The 22,974-nt window shown below is 39.4% G+C and overlaps 2 protein-coding genes across 3 annotated transcripts in view; both read right to left on the reverse strand.

Moving 5' to 3' along the window:
- LOC125899617 (integral membrane protein 2B-like) overlaps nucleotides 1-11,074 on the reverse strand; it is a 29,223-nt gene extending 18,149 nt beyond the window's left edge. For both annotated transcript variants that reach the window (XM_049594054.1, XM_049594053.1), the window contains exon 1: nucleotides 10,838-11,074. In XM_049594054.1, coding sequence (XP_049450011.1) covers nucleotides 10,838-10,921 — 84 coding nt within the window. In that variant the 5' untranslated portion in view covers nucleotides 10,922-11,074. The remainder of the gene's footprint in view (nucleotides 1-10,837) is intronic.
- Nucleotides 11,075-16,886: 5,812 nt separating this feature from the next.
- Nucleotides 16,887-21,708, reverse strand: esd (esterase D/formylglutathione hydrolase). Its single transcript, XM_049594810.1, has 9 exons — nucleotides 21,586-21,708; nucleotides 20,500-20,574; nucleotides 19,885-19,973; nucleotides 19,420-19,518; nucleotides 19,174-19,298; nucleotides 18,976-19,095; nucleotides 18,758-18,856; nucleotides 18,339-18,506; nucleotides 16,887-17,311 (listed from the first exon to the last, which is right to left on the reverse strand). The coding sequence occupies exons 2-9, from the start codon at nucleotides 20,565-20,567 to the stop codon at nucleotides 17,231-17,233; spliced, it is 849 nt and encodes a 282-aa protein (XP_049450767.1). The 5' UTR covers nucleotides 20,568-20,574; nucleotides 21,586-21,708; the 3' UTR covers nucleotides 16,887-17,230.
- Nucleotides 21,709-22,974: the final 1,266 nt, after the last annotated feature.

Raw genomic sequence — 22,974 nt, forward strand, 5'->3', positions numbered from 1 at the left:
TGTCATTTTAATCCAGGACACGGTCCTTTTCATTTGGTTGTCAATGTCGTCATATTCTATTTGTGCGTAAGTCAGAGTCATAAATTGACTTTCATCCAGTTTTAAGCCACATCTTTACAAGACACTTTTTAGATCTTGATTGTTTTAAACTCTATGTTTTAACCAGATTAAGGATTTTAGTAATTGTCTGGATCTGAAGTCATCAGAGAAACAAACTGAGCTAGGCTCCAGCCCCTGCTGTACCAAACAACATCAGAGAAACACTGATTTTAACTTGAAACTGCTTCTTTCAGTTTATTTACCAGTTTAAATCCCCTGGTCTGTTTGTTTTGCAGAGGAACAGACCTCTGCGGAAAATTCGGCTCCTGATAAAAACCTCCTGAACCTTGAACACTGGAGGAATCCTAACTAGGAGAACCTGACTGCAATAACGAAATTGCTCGAGACACACACAGCAGCAGGAAATTATATACTGCATGTTCAAAAATTTTGTTTGAAAAATTACTTAAACATTAATAAAAAAAACTGCTGACTAGCCTCATTTTCTTTTTATAGGCTAACGGACTAATCATTGCAACTCTAGACAGAACACAAACATCTCCCAGTTGCTGTAAATCTGATTCTCTACATCATATCAGGTCTGCACTGGGGTGAAGGGTGTCTGGGTCTCTGAGCTGCGGAGGGGGGGTGGAGGTCTTATATCTGCCTAGTTGGATAATCTCCCCTCCTCTTGAGTTTTAGTGGCCGGCGCCGCTGTAGGAGGCTGCTAAGTCTCTGCGGCTGAGTCTCTATCTGACTGATTAAACCGTAATCCTTCTCAAGCAGTCCACATGCCTCAGACGACGATCAGAGGACACACAGGAGGAGAGCAGCAGCAACAGATCTGGGCTGTAATCCCGTCATGTAGCTGTGTAGACGGGTATGCAGTCATATCATACCTGCAATCATTCTTAAATGAATCAACTGGAGGAGTCTGGTAAATGTACAGAAGTACAATCAGCAGACAGACGTGGAGCTGTGAGATTTGCAAGCAGAAAGTTTCTCCCGATGATTTTCATATTATTTCCATGTCTGAATGCATCACCTGCTGCAACAACAGGCTCAGACCTGTCTATACAAACAACGATACTCAGTGCCAGAGTGAAACCTGTTAGTGCTGGTGATTAGTATCATTCTCAATTCATTATTTGGTCTATAAACTGTCACACAACAATGCAATCCCAATCACAACTTCATCTTTAAATGGCTTCTCCCGTCCGATCAACAGCCTGAGTACCAAAAGTCCTCATTTTGCTATCATCTAAAGCAGCAAGCCCTCCCAATTAACTTAAGCATGTAGGATTGACTAATTGATTTAATCGACTAATAGCTTCAGCTCTAAGACCTGCAGTGATGTGTAGGTCAATGGGTTGGTGTTGCCTTGAGTTACCTGCAAAAGTGCTCATAGCAGGGAAACAAAATTGTTGGGTAAAAATGAATTACCTGCATGCATTTTGTTACTGTCTAAACATAAAACACATGTCAGCTGTAAAACCACCATGGCAGCTCAGATTGAACCCTTAAGTGCTGAAGACTGACCCAAAAATGTGACATCTCTACTCTGTCGGTCAGAGATCTGCACACAGTGAACCAAATGAATCCACTGATCAACTGTGGATTCATTCTGTCATCACAAAAGAGGATAGAACAAAGGTAAGGTACCTGCCGACACAGGTCTAAAGACTGATCTGGTCAGTGAACGACCCGCTCTACCTCTGAGCCACAGCCGCCCCAAAATGAACCATCTTCGTCTGCACTTTGAGTTTGTGCACCACGAGTAGGACAAAAAACAATTAAAACAACAGTGAGCCCACCACAACACCAAAATATTCTTGCATCCCATCCAAATCAGCACCTAAATGATTCAGTAATATTTCAACATTTCATGAATCAACCATGTCAGGAGATCTTGGTGTGCAAGTAAGGACGGGAATTGATATGCTATTATCGGTTCTGTTTATCAGTCTGATGTTTTCTCAACTCCTCAATCAGTTTTCTGTGTGGGGGGAAAATGCACTGAACACAGTGTAGATGAAATGAGAGATTATTTGTTTTCATGTAGGTTTTCTTTGTCAAAAAGACTTTAATGTTAATATAACAGAGGGTATTCCCCACTGAAACGCTGTGACACTCACACTTCAAGTGTCAAATGCCTGGCATTCGTGGAATTTAAGCCCCTGTTGCTTAGAGGGACATTTCTGAATACTACTGGTGTTTCCACCCTTACTTGAACTTCTCATTTTACAGGCGTTACAAGCAGCACTGTTGTCATCTCTCTTCTCTCTTCTTGAGATATGCATAAAGCCAAATTGCAATTATTTTGACAAATACTACGATTGCAATGAGTAGTGATTTTAGACAGAAAGGCAATTTTTGCATTTAATTTCCACTGAAAAAATATAAAAATGATGTTCACTTAGGTCTGGAATATGATGTGTAGGCTGGGGCGTCTCTGCAGCACCACAATGCTTCATTTATGTTGCTGTGTTATGACACATTTTAACTTAACAGCTCCTGTAATCTGGATATTGCACTTGGCCATACAGCCGGTTGGATATAATTAGATTAATTGTAATTAAGTAAAGCCATGTTTTGGACGGTTTCTCTTCGCCATGACTCCATCTGGATGCACGTTTCCAGCAGTGTAGATGCAGAAAAACACACCGGCATCGAGAAAAGGTACTGATAAGCTCTGAAGCAAATTATTCTGATGGATTAGACCATTTGTAACCAGTTCCTGTCTCTATGTGCAAGTCAACAATAATATGAATTAGTAATCATAACTGAAGGATATCTGACAATAAATATTAACAACAATCCTTCAAACTGGGGCTGCAAATGATTATTCCTGATTAACTGATTAATCATTTGGTCAGTGAAACACCAGAAAACAACGATAAACCAATGTATTCAATTAACTGCAGTGCTGAGACAAAGAAAACAGAAAACTGTCACAACTCGGAGCAACTATAGAAAGTTTGGCCAATTAATTTCCTGTCAACAGATCAACTTATTGTTGTAGCTCTACTTCCAACTTCACAAGAAACACAGTTGCTATTGTCATAATTTAATATTTCAAAAACACTGATGTGCATAAAACTTTTCTTGTCAAAGCCTCATAAATTCAACTGTTATTTACAATGACATTTATGTGTTTGCCATGTGTCACTTTTTCCACCCGTTGACACAATTACAAAAAAAAGCAGTATCATATGAACGCTCTACACCCACACATATAAAAATAATTCCCTCCAACACATTATCAGCACAGTAACACGAGGTTTGCAGCAGCCAGCACATCTTAATAAAGCTTCCTTCTTGCATTCACAGCGTCTCTGAATATATCCCGCTCCTATAAAGACACATTTATAGTTCAGGCATCTCAACGGGTGCCCACACCACCAGCAACTTACAACCTCCTCACTGCTCCAACAATCAGACGTTTACTCAGCTGGCTTTATCACAGAAAACTTATAAACTCATATCAGTTAGTTTTCATGTTAGGAATACCAACGAGTTGTTCAAAGCTTCACAAACAAACTTGTCTTTTGTTCATATCATTAAAAGATTTCAAGATAAAAGCAGGTGACTTGTGATTGGAAACTAATAATTCACAAAACAAGGCAGATTAATTTAGAGTCAACTGTGACATGTTCACTCAGCAGGTTTATCTCATTTGAATTAAAGGGAACTGCTGCTGTGGGCCAATCAGGCTCCAGTATTTGTTTTGATAAAATAAAATAATCATTAAACATAAAGGAGTTTCCTGTGCTGTGCCGATAAATTATTCCAGCTTCATTATTATGACCTATAAACACTATGACAATAAAGTTAAGATTCTCAAATGCATTTATGTTCAAACGAAGTTCTTGTTTGTAATCTACAATCAAATTATAAAATGGTGTATTTTAGGGTACAATTAAAGATTATTTTCATTAATGAATTATCTACAGCATTGTCTCAATTACTCAAATTATTGTTTAGTCTGTAAAATGTCAGAAAATAGTGATACACGTCCACAGAGTCCAAGATAATGTCTTCAAATGTCTTCTTCTGTCCTGTCAACAATCCCAAACCAAATACGTTTAGTTTACAATTTAATAAATTAAAGGGAAAAGCTGTAAATATCCCTGACTGAAATTCTATGACTGGGATTTTTATTGGCTTTTTTTTTTTTAATAAAAAAAAGTGGACTTTAATTTGATTAACTGTTTATTGAAATAGTTAAAGACTGTTTTTTTCCATAGATCAGCTCTCAGTTTATAGCACCTCTGTTTATACATTTGTATTTAGTTATATTAAGATGTTTACAATGTATATAACATTCTTAGTTTTAGTTAACTTCTCTTATCTGTACCGTGCAGCTGTTCTGTGCTTCCTCCTTGCTGCTGTGAAATTGTGTGAGACTTTGATAAAGTTTATCTTTTGAAATCAGGAAATATGTGATTGAAATAACCTTGTAAAACTTAATGCTTCAAACAATAAGCCATGTGTTCATGTGAGAGCAGCCCAAAACCCAAATATTTTCACATAAATTAAACTGGAAAGCAGTTTCATTTTAACCCACGCCATGGTCTTTTCCTGACCCTAACCAAGTGGTTTTTGTGCCTAAACCTAACCAGACCTTAACCACAGGGCATCATGATGATTTCGGAACGGACTTTGGAACAATGAGTTTAATATGGTCGGAACAATGGGATGTCGAACCAATGGGATGTCAAACCAATGGGCAGTTCCCGTTTATATTGCTGTTATTGTTGAATACAGTAGATGCTCATTTTGTATATAGAAAGGATGTACTGATTTATCGGCCGCACATCAGAATCTGCAGATATTCGCCTTGTTGACTGGCATTGGCCTGTAAAAAACATGGCGGTGAACGTTTCTCTGTTGTGTCTGAAAAGCAGGGCTGTACACCAACGGTGCCCAGAGGTGAATAAAAAGCATGTTTAGGATGAGCAGGGATTTTCAGCGGGACACCTTTGAGACGCGGCCTGTTATTTCCCTAAAACACTACAATCTAAACAAGTCTGTGTTGACATTAGCAGGAGGAGAGCTAGTTAATGTTAGCTGTTAGCTAGTGACTGGAACTGACTGCTGACGGAGATTGCATTGAGTTACAGTACGATGCGTTCAAGCTCTATTCAGTAAAAAATGGGTATTGGTTGATGGTAAATTAGAATATGTTCGTGATGTGTTCAATGTGATCTTGTAAAATGCAGTTTTTGATGATAACCTTGAATAACTACAGCTGTTAAAAGGAGAACTTTGGTGTTTTCACAGCAATATAAAATAGATATTAGAGAGAGAATTATGATATAATTAAAAAACAAAAAATTTTCATGTGAAGGTTGTGTTAAAGTTTTATTTTACAAATGTGTATACTTTAATTCTTTTCATTCTTCAATGTTTTGTACTTCCTCCTCACTGCTGTGAAACTGCGTAGGTTTTTGATAAAGTTCATTTCATCTTGATAAAGGAGGGAAATGTCTGATGATCTGATGAAGCATTTAACGCTTGATGCTTCAACAAATTCAGTAAGAACTTGATAAGTAGTGATGTCTCACACCCCGCCGCTGCTGTGCTTCATGTGAGAACAGAGTTGTGAAAACTGACCTTTAATGAACGCCACACACACACACACACACACACACACACACACACACACACACACACACCTGGCCGTCATGGACCAACACAACCTGAACATTAACCTGGATTCACACGCTGCTGATAAAGCCTGGGCTCAGCCGCTGATCTTCACTACACGGAGCTGACAGTACAGTGTGACGTGTTAATGTGCTGCAACATAAGCTCAGGTGTTCGTCCCATGCTGACCTTCAGCTGAGCTGTCTGGAGGTTAGTCTCACTGTTTTCTCTTTAAGGGCTCTGCAGAGACAACACAGCCTGGTGACTCCAGTCATTACAAACAGAAGTCAATACAATAAACATCTACACACTGGATTCTGCTTTCTGGTGCAGAATTTAAAATGCACACAGAAACAAAAGCTGACTCATGGTTCTGTGTGTAAATCGGAGCAGAGCTCGTTACAGACTGGATCAATGACGGAGCAGAATCAGCACACTGACAGCAGGAGACGAGGCCTAATTGTTAATTAGCACAAAGTCAAACTGGGTTTAGTAAAGCAGATAAGATGCTGATTAACTCTAATGATCTGTGGATTAATTAAGAGTGGACACAAACAGACCTGATGTTTAAAATGTGTCTGCAGAAATCAATTGATCTTTAAAGCCTCGAGTTTGGACAGATGGACGTTAGGAACTTGATGATTAGCTGATGACCAGCAGATGGAGACATGAAATACAAAACTTTTCAATGTATGTGAATTTATTCATTGTGCAAATTGAGAAAAAGCATGCTGGCCGATATCATCATGCATCTCTACTGTATATAAAATATATTTTACATATATATAATATAAATAAATCAAAATCTGCTCCACCTTCAGCTCTGCAGCATTAAAGTGACAAACACATTAATGCATCAATAATTATAATCCAATAATATTGTATACATTTTTCTGAAATGGGCAATTTTGCAAAATGAGAACTTTACTTTAGGTACTTCAAGTATATTTTGTATCTTTACTTTAAATACAGGACTTTTACTTGTGACGAGGTACAGTATATTCAAAGAGGGGTAGTAGTACTTTTACTTTAGTTTCACTACTTAACTAACTATAGAAGTAAACCCAACGTGAGTAAGAGTCATACAGGTGACGGTTCTGATCACAGGTTTTAATCCCTCCATGATTATCTCCACAACTACACAATTCTAGTCCTCATCATATCTAACAACCAAACTCTATTCCTTTACATGACAAAGGTTGAGAGTCACTGAAGTAAAGGATCCAAGGTACGTCTTCCACCGCTGCCTGAGTCCTGTTATTTTTTCTCCATGGATGAAGATATAAACTGGGATCTTATGTCCAACAGGAAGAAACCTGCATCCCTGTTTGGACACACCCAGCATGTCTGACTCAGGGAAAAGCTAAAGTAAGCATGTCGACAGGCTTAGCCTAAATGTTTAGCTTGGTTTATTTTTTTGTGTGGCTATAAATGTCTCAGCGGCAGGCTTTAGCTGATTGGTTCAACTCTGTTTAACTCGTTAAAGACGGACGAACACAAACAGCCTGCAGAGGAACACAAACCGCTCAGTGCCCGACTGATGGAGCTCATCAACATGGAGATGAGACAAGACGTGTAAATTAATATTTAAAGATTTAAAGTAAATACATTACAGAATAGTATTTGTTTCTCCCCTCACTCGTCACATAAAACAATTATTTGCTCATTTTCATGTTGAAACCAGGGATTTAAAAGAAAGAGAAGCAGAAGCACAACAGGAAGAGAGAGTGTGAGAGAAAGAGAGACAAAAAGAAACTAAAAATCTTCTGAGGTTAGGAAACTAAAACCACCGTGTTTAGGCTCATGTTGTGTAAAACGCACAATGCAGAAATGATGTTTAGTTTAGCTACTCACTATCCACAATGAAGACAATCTTTCAGATTCATTATCATGTTATAATCTCCCACGGTGCCAGACGTGTGGAGGTGGGGGAAATCCACTCTCACAAGAATTCAGATCGTTATCATCTTCAAGTCTGAACTGACTGACAGACAGAGTGGGTCTACTGGTACTAATGTTGAAGCAGAGTATTATAATGTACCATAGTCCAAACTCTAGAACACAAAAACCAACATTCAGTTTGGAAAATGTGTCTCCTCTCTTATTTATTGAGCTGAAAATGTATTCTGAATTAGGCCATGACAACAAGGATTGAATAGTGAGAATCCTAAAGACATGACAGTCCACATGTAGCTTTACGCAGCACTACGTTCAGACTCTTATTACAGACACAGTACACTACAAGCTACAACCTTCTAGGGCTGCCCTGAATACCAGTTTTATGGCATCAAAGCTTCGAAATACTCCTGATGGATCACAGCTTCACGGGAGGGAGACAAGAGGATGGTTTTTGAGTTTGAGAGAATACAAGATGGCTGAGCTGTTACCGAACAGTTTTCAGCTGATTTGCCAAACTTGTTGAGGTTTTGATGTACACCAGTTTCCTTTGGCGAATCTGACACTCGACTTTTTGAAAGCTACCTTTGTAAATTTTGAAACTATTCCAGATGCTTGATTTTTCGGACACTCCTACGGTAGAATATCTGTAAACCTGCCATGGCGGAGTCACAAACCTCGGCCTATAACAAAGTTTACATGTCCTTATCTGAGAAGAACTAATCAATGAACGAATTATGTTGGATAACTGTTTATTTTTGGGGTAATGGTATTAAAAACAAAGCATCAGAATACTGACTTGGACATCGACTACTGTGGCGACGATCGAACCTTCAAAGTATTTGGGTCAGCCCTGCAAACGTGATCAGGTTTCAGGTGTATCATCACCTGAGGCAGAAATTAACACAAAGTCAGTGCTCCTGTCTCGATGGACGCCATGATGAAAATGTTTCCATGAAGGCAACGTGGATCAGACTGTGATAAGCACAGCTCTGCAGACATCAGCTGTAACAAGAGATGACTTTTTCTTTTGAAATTACACTCATCTGATTGACTAATAAGTATGTGAGTAAGCCTGGAGGAGCTGTGTGACCCATGACACCCAACTAATGTCCAGTGACATCTTTAAACGTGTTTTATTGTCCAACCAAATGTCCGAAACAAGAAGATATTCAATCTACGATGACATGAGACGAGGAGAAGCAGAAAATCCTGCAACCAAGATGCTGGAACTAAGAAATATTTCACATTTTTGGAAGTAAATGACATTAACTAAATCAATAAATGTTGAGAATTTATCAGAACTTCATCTTTTTAACTCCATTATAGGATTCTTGTAAGCAATATGACACAACCAGATCATATTGCCCTGTAACTGGAGGTTATTTCTCATGTCACGACCCAAATTTAAACATATTTTAATGATACATGTTGAGTAAATCCGCAACTTTATAAAGTATGCAATGTCAGAAGCATCAGGAGTGAAGAATATTGCCTTTTCATGATTTTTTAAGACCTAGGAATGAGCAATTGTCACCAGTGTACGTGAGCATCAGGAGCCCTCCGACAGACACATGGTTATCTTACAGTGCAGATGGAAACAATCTGCCATGTGCAGGAAAATCCCTCCAAACAACATGTACAGAATCTGCTGTGTTTGCACCCACTTCAACCCCCCCAGAAGGAAAACATTAAGCTCCGATTATCACGATAAGAGTCAGTCAGACTGAAACCAAGATGGCTTTCAACTAACTGTACAGTCTGCAACCACAGTAACCACACAGGAAGGCAGCAGATATGCATCACATCACACAAACCTACATCTGAAACCTGTTTAACGAGAATCACGCTGCTTCTGCACCCGACTTTAAACCTCTTTTATAAATCCTCCTCAAAAACACAGACAGTATGCACAGACAATACAACTACAGCTCATATTTACTCTGCAGAGAAACTCTTTCAAACTGGGCTGAAACTTCCTCTGAAAGCCTGAAACAGCAACAGCTTCTTTCACAACAGGGTGGAGACGGACGGATGTCTCAGGAGGAGTTTTAAGTAGACTTTAGACCTAGAGAGACAACACGCCTGAGCAGTCAGCAGGCTGAAACCTCCAGTCAGCTTCACATGGCTGAATTATTAATCCAGTTAGAATTGAAGTTTCAAAACCATCACTCTAAATGTTGATTTCACAGCAGCTGTTTCAACGTTTTCCAGCAATCACAAACCTACAATTATAGTTTATGTTTCCTGTCTAACTTTTAATGATGTCTCCCAGTTTTCCAAAGCATTTCAATCCTGGAAAACAAGACTCTCAACTTCTCCAGGACTCTAATGTGTGAGGTAACGTGACAGGAAGCTTCCTCTTTGTTTGCAACACACAGAGGCTTAAAATCTAAGAAGATCACCAGCTTTTCTGTCTAATTTAAAGTTTCCAATGTATCAGGATGTTGTTAGTTAAGAGGATTAGAAAAAAGGGTACCCACTCCAGCTATATATATCTGTATTTCTGCACACTGCATGATGCATTTCATCATATTGTCTACTTTCTCTTGTGCAAGAGTGACGCAGTTTTCAGAGGAAACAACAGAGCACAAGTGAAAACAGAAACGAGACACAGCAGCTAAGATTACAAGAAGAGCAATTATAGAAAGGACAGATGTCAAACTGACTTTAAAGACAATTAACAGCTTAAAATAAAGACTATAAGCGATAATTAAATATTAAAACAAGACACTTTCAGTTTCAGAACGTGGCTTCACTTAATACTCTGAATTTCTGGCTAGAAAATAATATGAAAACTCTTTAATATAGAGACAATGCTATTTTTTTAGCGTGTCAATCATTAACTAACCATATTTTCATGTACTACAAAACACAAAACTGAAAAACATGCTTAAAATAATTAACCATAGTTTGGAAAAATTGCTTATAAAAGAGTTATAACTTTTAATATTTGAATTATTATCAGAAAAGTCAGACTAGCAAACACAACGCAGCTCTGTGAACAAGCTGATCGAAGTATAACATTAACAACCACATCAGGAAGTAGCCAAACACTAATTACGTCACTACTATAAAATATATTTTAAAATATCGCAGTGTACTTTGTTTAAAGTGTTTAAGTGACATATATAGTTAAAATATATGCATAGTTTATATAAATGAAGTCATTGTGTGTGTGTATAAACTGCGTCTTCTTCCGCCGAGCAGGAAGCTAACTTCTCGTTAGCACAGTTAGCCATTTTCTACTCACTTTGTCCTCCTCGGGGATCAGAGTTTCGACGTCCTTCTTCACATCTTTCTGCGCCAACGCGGAGTTGAAAGACACTTTAACCATCCTGGAAGAGACGCAGACAAACTCCGACGAGAAAAAAAACACGATGGAAAAACTGTAAAAACAAAAAAATCAACAGAGAAAATTCGCTCCGAAGTGAAGTGAACGCACTTCTCTCCGGCCAAGTCTGATCTGTTGTGATAAGGACGGCGGCGTCAAGCCAGGAAGAGAGCTTCGACTTTACTTCCGGTTTGGCTTCAAAATAAAAGCACAACTGCTAAAACCTGGCAACATTTCCGGTTAGAATGAAGAATCAGAAAGGCTTTTATTAGGGATTGTTCGTTGTAAGTGTGGCTGTGGTGTGACTTATTTATTCATTTATGCATTTTTATCTTGACCCTCTCCGAAGCTGCCTGAGCGACTGGAGGGAAATGTATGACTTTCCTTCCAGCATAAATAACCATATTTTATTATACTCACACCAAATGTGTTGAGGCCAATGCAATGAGCAAACAGCACAGAGAAACAAACAGCGAATATCATAAGCTAAGCAGCAGCAGTAGCTCCGTTCATAGGGACTTGGGTTGGAAACCATGGTGTCACCAGCTCAAGTCCATGTCCAGACGAAATATGGAGTGTGGACTGGTGGCTGGAGAGGTGCCAGTTTGCCTCCTAGGCACCACCGAATGCCCTGAAGGAAGGGATCAAACCCACAACTCCTTTGGCATCTCTGACATCCCTCCCTCCATTTAATGCATGTATAGATCCTATTTGTGCCTGTGTGCTTATCACAACAGAGTGAAAAAGAATTAATTTCCCCTTGGAGATTAATGAAGTACATCTTCTTCTTCAAAATGCAACATGCCACAACATGACAGTCACCCAAACAAAACCAACAACATTTAATAGCCCCCCCCACACACACACACATACCACAGTAACCACTTTAGCATTAGAAATGTGCATGTAATGACTGTTTTCCCAAATAAACCGAAGCAGCTGCAACAGTGGCAGCAGCCGCAAGAATAACAGCAGTGACATAGTACGACAGCTGTTGTTAAATTCAACATATGTGCTCCTCAGTGATCAAGATTTAAAAGTCAAAAGATGAAAACAAAATCATGCAGTGGTAAAAACCATATTTACACTTTTATCATGTAAGCAGAGCACATAGTGTAATGTTGTGATGCAAACAGTTTTTATTTCACAAAATCTTCAGTGAGATATGTTTTGATAAAATATCATTATTATTATTTGAAGCTTAGATTAGAGTCATGTTTTCTGACTAAAGCATTTGTCTCACCTGATGTGTTCAAGGACTATTGGGAATTTTAAACCGTTTTCTGTTTTTACAGTTTTACAGACAAAAAAAGTTGCAATTTTGGCAATTTTTCAAAGAAAACATGCCATACAAAGTTACTGATGTGTTTTGGGGTTCAGAGGGAAGTAAAAAAAGAAAATAAATGCAACATTAAAAGTTGTACGTCCCTCTCCTCAGCCAAAGCAAAACCAGAAATCCTTCTCCAATACTGAAAAAATATTGCAGCCCACCCCCAGGGAGTTTGTCTTGGTAGTTTGGCACGTAATAATAAACACAGGGGGAATAATTTAAAGAAATTACAATTGAAAGATGAGAAAATATAAGAAATACTTAAATATGTACGTGTTTTAAGTGGATCAGCTGTTCACTCTGTACAGGTCTGTGCAAATATTAACAGTGTACGTTTATAAAGTTTTTATATCTTTAACTTTACAGAAGTCAAACTAGGATGCCACTATTTGCCAGTGTTGGGAAGGTTACTTTTAAAATGTAATAACAATGTATAATTACATATTAATGGTTACGCTGTTAAAAAAAAAAGTAATATGTAATGTAACTCATCATTAAAGTACTGTAACGTATTACATTAGATTTTTTTTGATTACTTTTTTAACAAATGTTTTAAACCGGGTGACAAAGCTGGGACAATTTGGTGGGACAATTTCACACAATAGATTCTTTGGCTTTTATTTTGAAGTCGAACACACTCATGTTCCGGTGCAGACCCGGCTACCTGCGGTCACCTTGATGAGTGTGTTCACACAGCTGCTCCGGGACAACATCAACAAAACTCAACGGACAGACGGGGATGGTTGCCAGATGTCGGCGGGTTTCCCCCGAAAGTAAAAAGTAAAAAGTGAAAGTCCACTGGTTTGAAATCTCTAATAATAGATTTTATAAGCTTTTATTATCATAAAATTTAGTATATCAAATCTGAATCTGCATTATAAAGTTTTAAAATAAAATAAATAAATTGTAAGTAGCAAATAAAACAATCATACAGTAGTAGACAGACATAGAAAAACAGGTTACTAAAGGAAGCACGAACACTGAAAACAACATAATGATTTAATTTACATGTTCAAAAAGGAGCTGGAGGAAGTACAAACTTATTTATTCCCACCCCTTCTCCATATATCTATAATAGCCAATTATGTAGCTCCCCATCACAAATACTCACTCTTTGCTTTGTATGTAAAATACTAATTTATCAAGTAACTAGAAATTAAAGCTGTAAAAAGTACGACAGTTCCTTTATGAGATGCAGTTGGCCTTAAGTATAAAGTAATATAAAATGGAAATACTCAAATAAAATTAAAAGCTAAGTACAGAACTTGAGTTAATGAACCTGCAGGAGTTCATGAACACCAGAAGATGGCAGTGATGCAACATTAATAATGTCTGGTTTATGATTCACATATTTACACAGTGTGACTCTGATACTCTGTGACAGGTCCAACGGAGACAATGGACAGAGTGTGTGTGTGTGTGTGTGTGTGTGTGTGTGTGTGTGTGTGTGTGTGTGTGTATCAGACACTGAGTTTTTGGTGTGTGTTGTGAGTGCTTAGGCCTTCTACGGTGTAATCCTATGTTGGCTGCACTTACTGAGCACACTCTCAAAAATGAAGACCATGCCATCATCAAAATAATTAAAAAAAAAAAAAAAGTATTTTCAGTGCTCAAAATAAAGCACATGAAAAATGAAAGAAGCACACATGAACATTTTACTCATAATACATCCAACAACGCATCCTCTGCATAGTGCATATGGGATTCCAGAACAAATTGTCCTCCTCATCAAGAGCTTCTATACCAACTTCACATGCCAAATTGGAAACAGTCAACAAAACATCTTTAAAGTCAAGACCGGGGTGAGGCAAGGTTGCGTTATGTCTGCATTACTCTTCAACCTGCTAATTGACTGGTGGATGAGAAGAACCACCAAAGACAAACCAAGAGGCATCAGATGGACTCTGTTTTCACAATTGGAAGATCTCGACTTTGCAGATGACTTGGCTTTGGTCTCTCATACACACCAGCATGTGCAAGAGAAAACATGTCATCTAAACACCTACGCAAAGCAAGTCGGTCTGAAGATCAACCAAAAGAAAACAGAGCTGATGATGCTGAACATCCCAAACCCCTCACCAATCCAAGTAGATGGAATAAACCTACCCACAACTATCCATTTCACCTATGTAGGCAGTGTAGTTAGCCATATGGAGGAGCAGACAGTGACATCGCAAGCCAACTCAGCAAGGCCAGGAACACCTTACAGAGACTTCACAACGTCTGGAAGTCGGCCCAGTACAGCACCAACACCAAGCTGAGACTGTACCACAGCTGCGTCCTGTCCACCCTGCTATACGGCTCAGAATGTTGGAGAACGGCAGAAAATGATCTCCACAAACTGTCAGCCTTTCACACCAAAAGCCTTCGGAAGATACTGAGAATATTCTGGCCCCAAACCATATCCAACCAGCATCTTCTCAGCCTGTGTAAGCAGTAAAATATGGCTACCATCCTTATAAGGCGGCGATGAAAATGGATTGGACATGTCATCCGTAGAGAGCAGGACAACATCACCTGAACTGCCCTTCACTGGACACCAGATGGTAGATGTAAAAGAGGCCAACCCAAGAACACCTGGCGCAGGACGGTGGAAGGAGAGCTGAAGGCCCTGCATCACACCTGGGGTTCCGTAAAGACGCTGGCCCAGAACAGACAGGAGTGGAGATCCTTTGTTGCTGCCCTACATGCCAGCCGGCATAAAGGGCAGTAGGTAAGTAAGTACATCCAACAAATCTATTTTTCTCCAAATTCTTGGAAACAAATGTATTTTCTGCAAACATTTACACACATTTACTTTTCTGTTGTATAATTCAGTTACCTTTGGACTCAAAAAAAGATTATTTATTGTGTAAAACTGATCATCAAATCAAAATTGAGTATAAAAATGCTACTGTAGATTTTTTAAAAAAGATACATTTAACATTGAATTTGTTGTAAGCTCATTATATATTATGGTGAATCTGACATACATCAACATAAAATCACAAAGTTAACACCAACTTCACTGGATTTTTATATGAATTTAAGGAATATATAGACTGTCAAACTTATAACCTTAAAAACAGGTAATGAAACTGTTAAACTGTGGGCTGAATTTAACCCTCTACTGCATAGCATTGCCCTCAGGCAACAAACCACATTTTCAGACCTCACACTGGCCCTTTAAAAGAAAACAAAATGTTTTTTTCAAATAATGTTACCAGACACATCTCTGGCCAATGAAATGATGAGTTGAAGGTGGTGTGCCATTCATTTGGGGGCGGGAAACCCCCTTTCAGGAAGCAGCACCACATGGGACAGATCGCCAGTAGTAGGTAAGATAAATATCACTATTTTACATGTTTACATTGAAATAACTGTATATAAAAAAATACTTGCATGTGCATGAACATGTAAATAAGTATATTGAGAGGAGTATATTTGATTGTTTGAGTATTTATTTTGTTTTTATTTATACAGTAAAACTGTTTATTTTATTCGTCACCTCAAGGCAACACTGCAGTTAGCCCAATTTTTTTCAGGCAATATAATGCATTAGCATATGTGTGTAGAGATGTGTTTGTATGCATTTAAATGATCATAGTCAATGTTTTTTACTTTACAATCTAGTGATACTTACAGGACATGGACATAAGAACATTTTACAGCAGAAAGCAGCAGGAATGTGCAGTTAGGGACATTCCCTCAGAGTGTGAGGACAGTGAGCTGTCTGACAGTGACAGTGAGGGAGTGGATCAGGAAGAATGGATCCCTGAGTCAGGTTTGAGGGACACTTAGGGGCTCAAGGGTCAGTTAGGGGTCAGTTGGTAAAGTAATTGTGTGTGTGTGTGTGTGTGTGTGTGCGTGCAAGTGTTCCTGTTGCATTTACTTCTTTCTAATATGTGCTTCCTTTTTCTTCTTTTCAGGAGAAAACCAGCCTCAAGACAGCGAGTCTGAGACAGAGGAAGAGCAAGGAGATGAAGATGAAGAGGAGGGTGAAGTGTCTCACCCCCCAAGATGGAGAAAAGTCCACAACGCCAGCATCAATGCCTACCCAGAATGACAGGGCCAGCTGCCAACAGCTGATGTTGACATGAAATGTATGAAATGTTGACATATGAAATTTATGAAATGTTTACATTGTTTATTTGTTGTTTGTTTATTTGTTTATGCTTGTTCCATTAATAAAACTTATTATAGAAAACCTTGGTGTTTTATTACCCTCGTCGCACAATGTTGCCTTGAAGCAACAAACCAATATTTGTTTGGGGGGGGGTCAAATTTTGTGATTGATGTATTATCAGGGACCCCAAAGCTCCCCCAAAATAGGGTGAAATATTTTTTTCCCAAAAAATTAAAAAGTCATGCAGTAGAGGGTTAAACAACTATGTTTTGTCCTTATTATAGTTTTATATCAATGAAGTTTGTTTATCCTAATTTTATTCTTTTTTACATTTTTTGTTTAAATCATAGGTTTAAATTCATACTCGTGCTTCTCTGTACTATTATGTTGTTGCAGTGTTTGTATATTTATTTATTTTTTTTTTTATTTAATTAAACTTTAGTATAGAGGAAGCCCTGTGACTGTGGTGGAGATGGTGTGGACAGTTTCGCTCTGCAGCTCAACAAACTTTAATAAGAACAAAAACACCAAAATGAACAAAACAAGGCTTTTATTTTGAAAAACACAGCTGTGACTGCTCACTGACACACTCCTAAAAATCGACACTGACAGAAAACTTGTCCTCTGCTGTCTGAGAAACACTAAGCGACTGACGAGGCTCCAAATGACACACAGCAAATATAATTAAATCAAATCTTGGTGTTATGAGAGACTTTAGATAAGTGCTGTTTGAACTGAAGGAACAAGACTTGTGTCATTATAGACTTTGATCACCAGGGAACAGGTGATGTTAGTGTAGTTAATTCAGCAGGAAGTCATGTGACTGATGTCAGGAGAGCAGAGCTGAACAGTCTTCTTCTTCTGTAGTGGCAGCAGTTCAGGCGTTGAGGAACTTGGCGTGGTGTTTGATGTGATCGCTCGTGAAGGAGTAGATGAAGAAGTAGCTGTGGTCGTAGCCCTGCAGCAGGAAACACAGCGTCAGACTCACACTATGAAATGTTTAACTAGCTCCTGAAAGAAAAGATTAACACCCGTGTTCGAAAACATCCGGTTCCTTGATAGAAATTAAAAAAAAAAGTCAGCTGTATATGACTCCCAGGGTGCATTTAGTAAGAAACATCTAATCACAGAGCTTCAAATTCTGTTTTCTGAGGTGCAAACTTGGCAGATGTGGCAGGTTGCTGCTAAAGAGGACACTGTTGAGGAAACAGATTCATAAAGTACTTCACTTTTAGACTCAGCTTCAGCTGAATTTAGTAACTACGGAGACGGTACTACTGCTGCAATCTCAGACTCCATCAGCTGTAGGTGTGAAGACGATGAACGCTCTGGGGGCAACGGACAATATTTCAGGCTGATCCAGCGGATATATGGCTCAAGACTTCCTCTTCAGCGAGACGGCCATTTAATCTAATCTCTATAAACAGATATCTCCACATGAAAGCAGACACATTTAGAAAAGCTTAGACACAGCTAACTTCTTGTCTCCCTGCCTTTCCAAACTGTTAATCTGCTGCTTGAATGAGACAGGTTAATACAACTCGGACTGCAAACAGAAACCACAGCGCTTCAGATATGAAAATCTTGTCCCACCACCTCAAGGTTCAGCATACAGGTGCAAAATTCTATTTATAGCAGGGATGGGTATTATTAAGATTCTGATGATACTACTACTCTTAGCAATACTGCTTATGGATCTGGTACTTTAACGATACTCTTATTGGTTCTTTTGGGGTATTTTAAGAGAGAAAATGAAACAAAGTAAGAACAGAATTGACATTGCTTCATTTTCTATGTATGCTAGGGTCTAGGTACCATGTCTGAAGGGTTACTGTTTGTTCCAAAGGTACCAAACTGACAGTGTTTGGTGGAAGCAGAGCTTTTGGGTGCCAGCAACAAATTCAAGGTACCAGCACCAGCAAGTTCAAATGTGAACAGTACCAACCCTTTGTGCAATGTCAGAACAACAGACTAAAGGAACTGACCGGCTGCAGCCTGAAGACGACAGGGATCTTCTTCTCGGAGCAGACGGCGATCAGGTTGTCAGGCAGCAGCTGGCTGGCTGACAGGAACTGGTCGTCACGGCCCTGATCGATCAGGATGTCGAGCTGAGGGCCAGAGTACGCTCCCGCCAACACGGTGGCATCATACGCCTGAAGGAGGAAAGAGGAGGGATGACAACAGGAAGCTGGAGAACTCATATGATCCTTCATCACTCATCAAACAGCTGAAACACAACTGAGACAGATTCAAACTTTCACTGACAGTTTCAACAGGTTTCTTTCCTTTGGACTCTTTTATTCTTAGTGCTGCAACTGCTGCAGCTGCTCTCTGTGACAAGCTCAGTGTGTCATCTTTATTACAGTTATTATCAGGACGGCAGCGTGCAGAGCTCCTACTGTACCTCCCACGTGGACCTGTCAGAGCCCAGGTATCCTGAGAAGGCCTTCTGTCCCCAGGGACACTGCATTGGGTTACAGATGGGAGCGAACGCAGACACAGCCTGCAGGAGACACACCGGCGTCAGAGTGCTCACACACTCTGGTTTAAAGTTGCTCTGAATGTACTAATACACAGAACAATGAAGAGAGATAGAAGACAGAAGCTTCTCTGAGGTCGTACCTTGTATTTCCCAGGGTTCTTTAGGGCACAGATGAGCGCCCCGTGCCCGCCCATGGAGTGACCGCTGATGGACATCTTGTCTGGGTTGGTGGGGAAGTTAGCGTTGATCAGTTTGGGGAGCTGAGACAGAGAATCGTCACAATTAGCTCAAAGTAAAATTGACAAGTGAGTTTTTCAGGTGACATAAATCCAACACACCTCCTCTGTGATGTAGGAGTACATGCGGTAGTTGGTCTTCCAGGGGTCCTGCGTGGCGTCGACGTAGAAACCAGCTCCAGTGCCGAAATCCCAGTTCTCATCCTCGCCCTCGATGTTACAGCCGCCTGATGCAGGAGGGGAAACAGTCATGGTGGAGACAGGAAGTCATCTAAATCTATTTTTTGTTGACTAGAGATGATGCACCATTTGTTTTACTGTTGTTTTACTGCGTGTGTGTTTTCATACGTGGGCTGGTGTCCGGAGCGACGATGATGATGCCGTGCTCTGCAGCAGGAAGCTGACTGCCAGCTTTGGTGATGAAGTTCTGCTCCGTGCACGTCAGGCCTGCAGAGAAACACAGAATGGAAACTCTTATTCTGGGATTATTTAATCTTATTTCTACTTGTCAAAGATAAATTATTTTGTCAAACACCGTCTGCATCAAATTATTAAACTTGTTTCAAGGAAACCGGTTTTAGTTTTGACCTATTAAAATGGTAAGTCTGGTGACACACAATAAGTCTATCAACTGTCAGGACAGGCCGCTCTGTAAAGTAAGCTTTCATACGAGATTTAAAGACGTGAACAGAGTCAGCTGATCTGATGCTCAGTGGGAGGCTGTTCCTAAGTCGAGGAGCAAGAACTGAAAAAAGCAGTTAGAAGACGCAGACCAGCACACCTGAGGGGCCTTGGGACAGACTGCTCACTCACCAGAGAGCCAGTACATGACGGGACACTTGTCGGTCTCAGCCTTGGGAGGCAGGTAGACGGCAAACTTCATCTTACACTTGAGCTCAGTACTGCGTTAAGAAAACACAAACACACGAGTTCATAGCTCCACAGCTGTGTGTGTGTGTGTGTGTGTGTGTTGAGATGGTATGTGTTCACAGGATCCGTCATTTCCATGTCTACCATTTATTGTCTATGTAAGCAGCTGTGCAGTGCGTTCTGGTAGCACTGGGTGATTTTTTGTTTCGAGACAGAGCGTCTGCTCCTCATGTGCATAAAGTTGAGTCTAAATGACTTCATGCAAATCAGGCGCGTTCAGCATGTCTCGCTGCCTCGGGAAACCTCCAAAATACTCAGATTCAGCAGCCGCATGGCTTATTTCTCATCTCAAATGTTTGTAATGTAAAAGAAAAATGCCAACAAGCTGCCATCTTGGTCCAGTTTCAAATCTGGGAGCAGACAGCCCACATACCTAGTTGTACGCCAATTAATGCTGGGGCACAGTGCGGCCCCCTCGCATCCAAAAACGCCCCTGTGGACACGTACCATGGGGTGTGGATGTTCGTAGAACACGTGAAGGTTCAGCTGTGATCTCACCTCTCATGTTCGAAAACCTTCTGGAAGCCGCCAGCGCACTTGTTGGAGGACACTTGTGTGAGAGCCATCTCTGATCTGTGGAAGACGCAGAGTAATTAACACAGTCCATTATTGTACTACTGCTGTCTCAGCTGATTTAATGAGGTTTACAGTGTTTAGTTTTTGTTGTTAGACTTTCAAAATAAAGCTGCACAGCAACAAACACCCATTTCAACAACTCATTTAGAGTTTAAACTGTGAAATATAGTGTCAGATAACAGTAATACACGTCTGTTATCTCAGGAGCAAAGGTGAAGCGTTGCATTGTGGGATTTCTAACAAAAAGCCCAGCACATATGGATCTTTATCTTTTGTCCCATGGGGGAATTTATGAGAGTGACACATTAAGCTTACAGTGACTCAATACAAATACAGTCTCTCCTCCACAGGCGGTTAAATACAATAGCAGTAGCAACCTAAAGCGTTTGTTTTAGGTAGCTATAATTTAACAGTATCAGTGTGAGTAAACTGTCTCATTCTGCACAGCTTGATAACACCATAACGTGACGTGTGGTCACCTCACAGCTGCATGTAAAAATAGCAGGCGGACTATAACTGCAAACATGAAACTAGGTTAGCAATAATTAGCTAAAAACGAAATTATCTTGACCAAACTCTGCACAACAACCTGCAGCCGATTGTTCACTAGTATTTACCACTATTTTAATTTATCTAATTAACAGTTAAGCTGCTGGTAGCGACCACAGTAAAGTACATACAAAAACGGCTGTAAAGTCAAACAGCGTTTTGCTAGATCAATCTTCTACATGCCGAATTGTCCAAAACATCTTTCGGAACAAAAATAATATATTAACATAACTTCAATTGGTTTTATACTCAATTTATAAGCAAATGAATTTTAAAACTCTCATATTTTAAATGGGGTTCGGCGTACAGTGTCCCATATCAGGGGGCGTGCATGCAGAGATTAGCAAGTTAGCTCGTGTGTTAGCCGCTATTTTATGAGTGTCTTGTTTAAATTAAAGCTCTTAATAAGTTGTGACAGTGAATATAAACTGATTAAAAGAATAACTCCGATGTGCTCACCTTGTTAAACTGCAGGACTTAGTTGAAAGTTGTGCTCAACTGATTTGCTAACTTCCCCGCCGGTGCAGCCCAGAGAGTCCAGAGTCCAACAACGTCGGGGTCAGCGTGATGACGTCACAAGAACCGCCTCTTCCACGCTTTACGTCCAGGATGTAAGGCGGACGTTCAGACACAAGATGGCGGTGTTGTTTATTAGAAAGAATACAGTATATTTCTGTTTTATTTTTTATTTTATTTATTTATTCATTTTTATTTTTTTTTTTTACAACATTATTATTATTATTATTATTATTATTATTATTATTATTATTATTATTATTACTTCATTTTATCTTTTTATTATAGGCCTATTTATATATTAAGGCTAAGAGGTGCAGCTTTCAGGAGCAAGTTAAAAGAGTATCCTACTTCATGTAAAATGCTGCTTCAGGGGCTTTTACACACTGACCAGAATACAGTTTAAATACAATGAATACTTACTGTGGTCATATTTAAAGATGTTGAATTGTGCAAATTATTGTCAACCAGCAGCTTCAGTACAAAAGAATCTGCATCAGACTCTTATGGTGAAACCCTGCAGCTAAGGCACTACCAAAAGTTTAGATATGTAAATGGTTTGTGAGGCAGGGGACGACTTAACCTGCTTCTTCAATAGCGTCCACTTTACTTTGGTGCGCTGATGACAGCATTACTGCAAAAGAATGGAAATGTTTGGAAAAATGTAACGACAGCGAGTCGTACATTGACTGAATGTGGAAAAACTGAGACCTACTGTTGAATTTGCACAAGATATCTCAGGAATCATCTGTTATTAATACATACATGTTTTTAAAATGTATGTGTACTTTACACTAAAATAAAATGAAAAATGTGAAGGTTGTTATTTTTTCCAGGTTATTCTACAGTGGTTTTATGTAAGTAAAAATGAGTTTGACACCTCTGGTCTACGGCAAGTAATGAAGGTATCCAGTCTGTATTACAGTTAAAAAGAGAATTACTGGTGACTGGAAGAGGCTGATAGAGGGCAGAGTACCTAAACACAGTCAGATAATGTACAACTATACGACAGCCTGCACAATACAGGTGTATATGTGTCACCATGGGTCTACAGGTTCAGCAGATACTGGACGAATGTGGCTCGTCTCACACAGAAGTGATTAAAACTAACTGTTGAACAGAGGCTGAAAGATCAGTTTATACAAAAGTGGCAAAGTGAGCTCAGCAGTATGACATCATGCGATATATATGTCGAAATTAAACAAGAGTTTAAACTGGAGAGGTATCTGTTGCATGAAAACCAAACGTACAGACAGGCTGTTTGTCATTTTGGAGTAAACAACAGCAGAATTCCTGAAGTCACTGGAAGATATAAAGAGCTGGACAGAAACC

The sequence above is a fragment of the Epinephelus fuscoguttatus genome, linkage group LG13 (genome assembly GCF_011397635.1).
Source record: "Epinephelus fuscoguttatus linkage group LG13, E.fuscoguttatus.final_Chr_v1".
NCBI lineage: Eukaryota > Metazoa > Chordata > Actinopteri > Perciformes > Serranidae > Epinephelus > Epinephelus fuscoguttatus.

Bases quoted from the DNA above. Each gene is read 5' to 3' on its own strand.
- esd (XM_049594810.1), bottom strand. From the start codon at position 20,567: ATGGCTCTCACACAAGTGTCCTCCAACAAGTGCGCTGGCGGCTTCCAG. The intron at 19,096-19,173 runs GTGTGTTGGATT...TCTCTGTCTCAG, and splicing joins ACTCCTACATCACAGAGGAG to CTCCCCAAACTGATCAACGC. The intron at 18,507-18,757 runs GTACAGTAGGAG...TTCCTCCTTCAG, and splicing joins CTGACAGGTCCACGTGGGAG to GCGTATGATGCCACCGTGTT.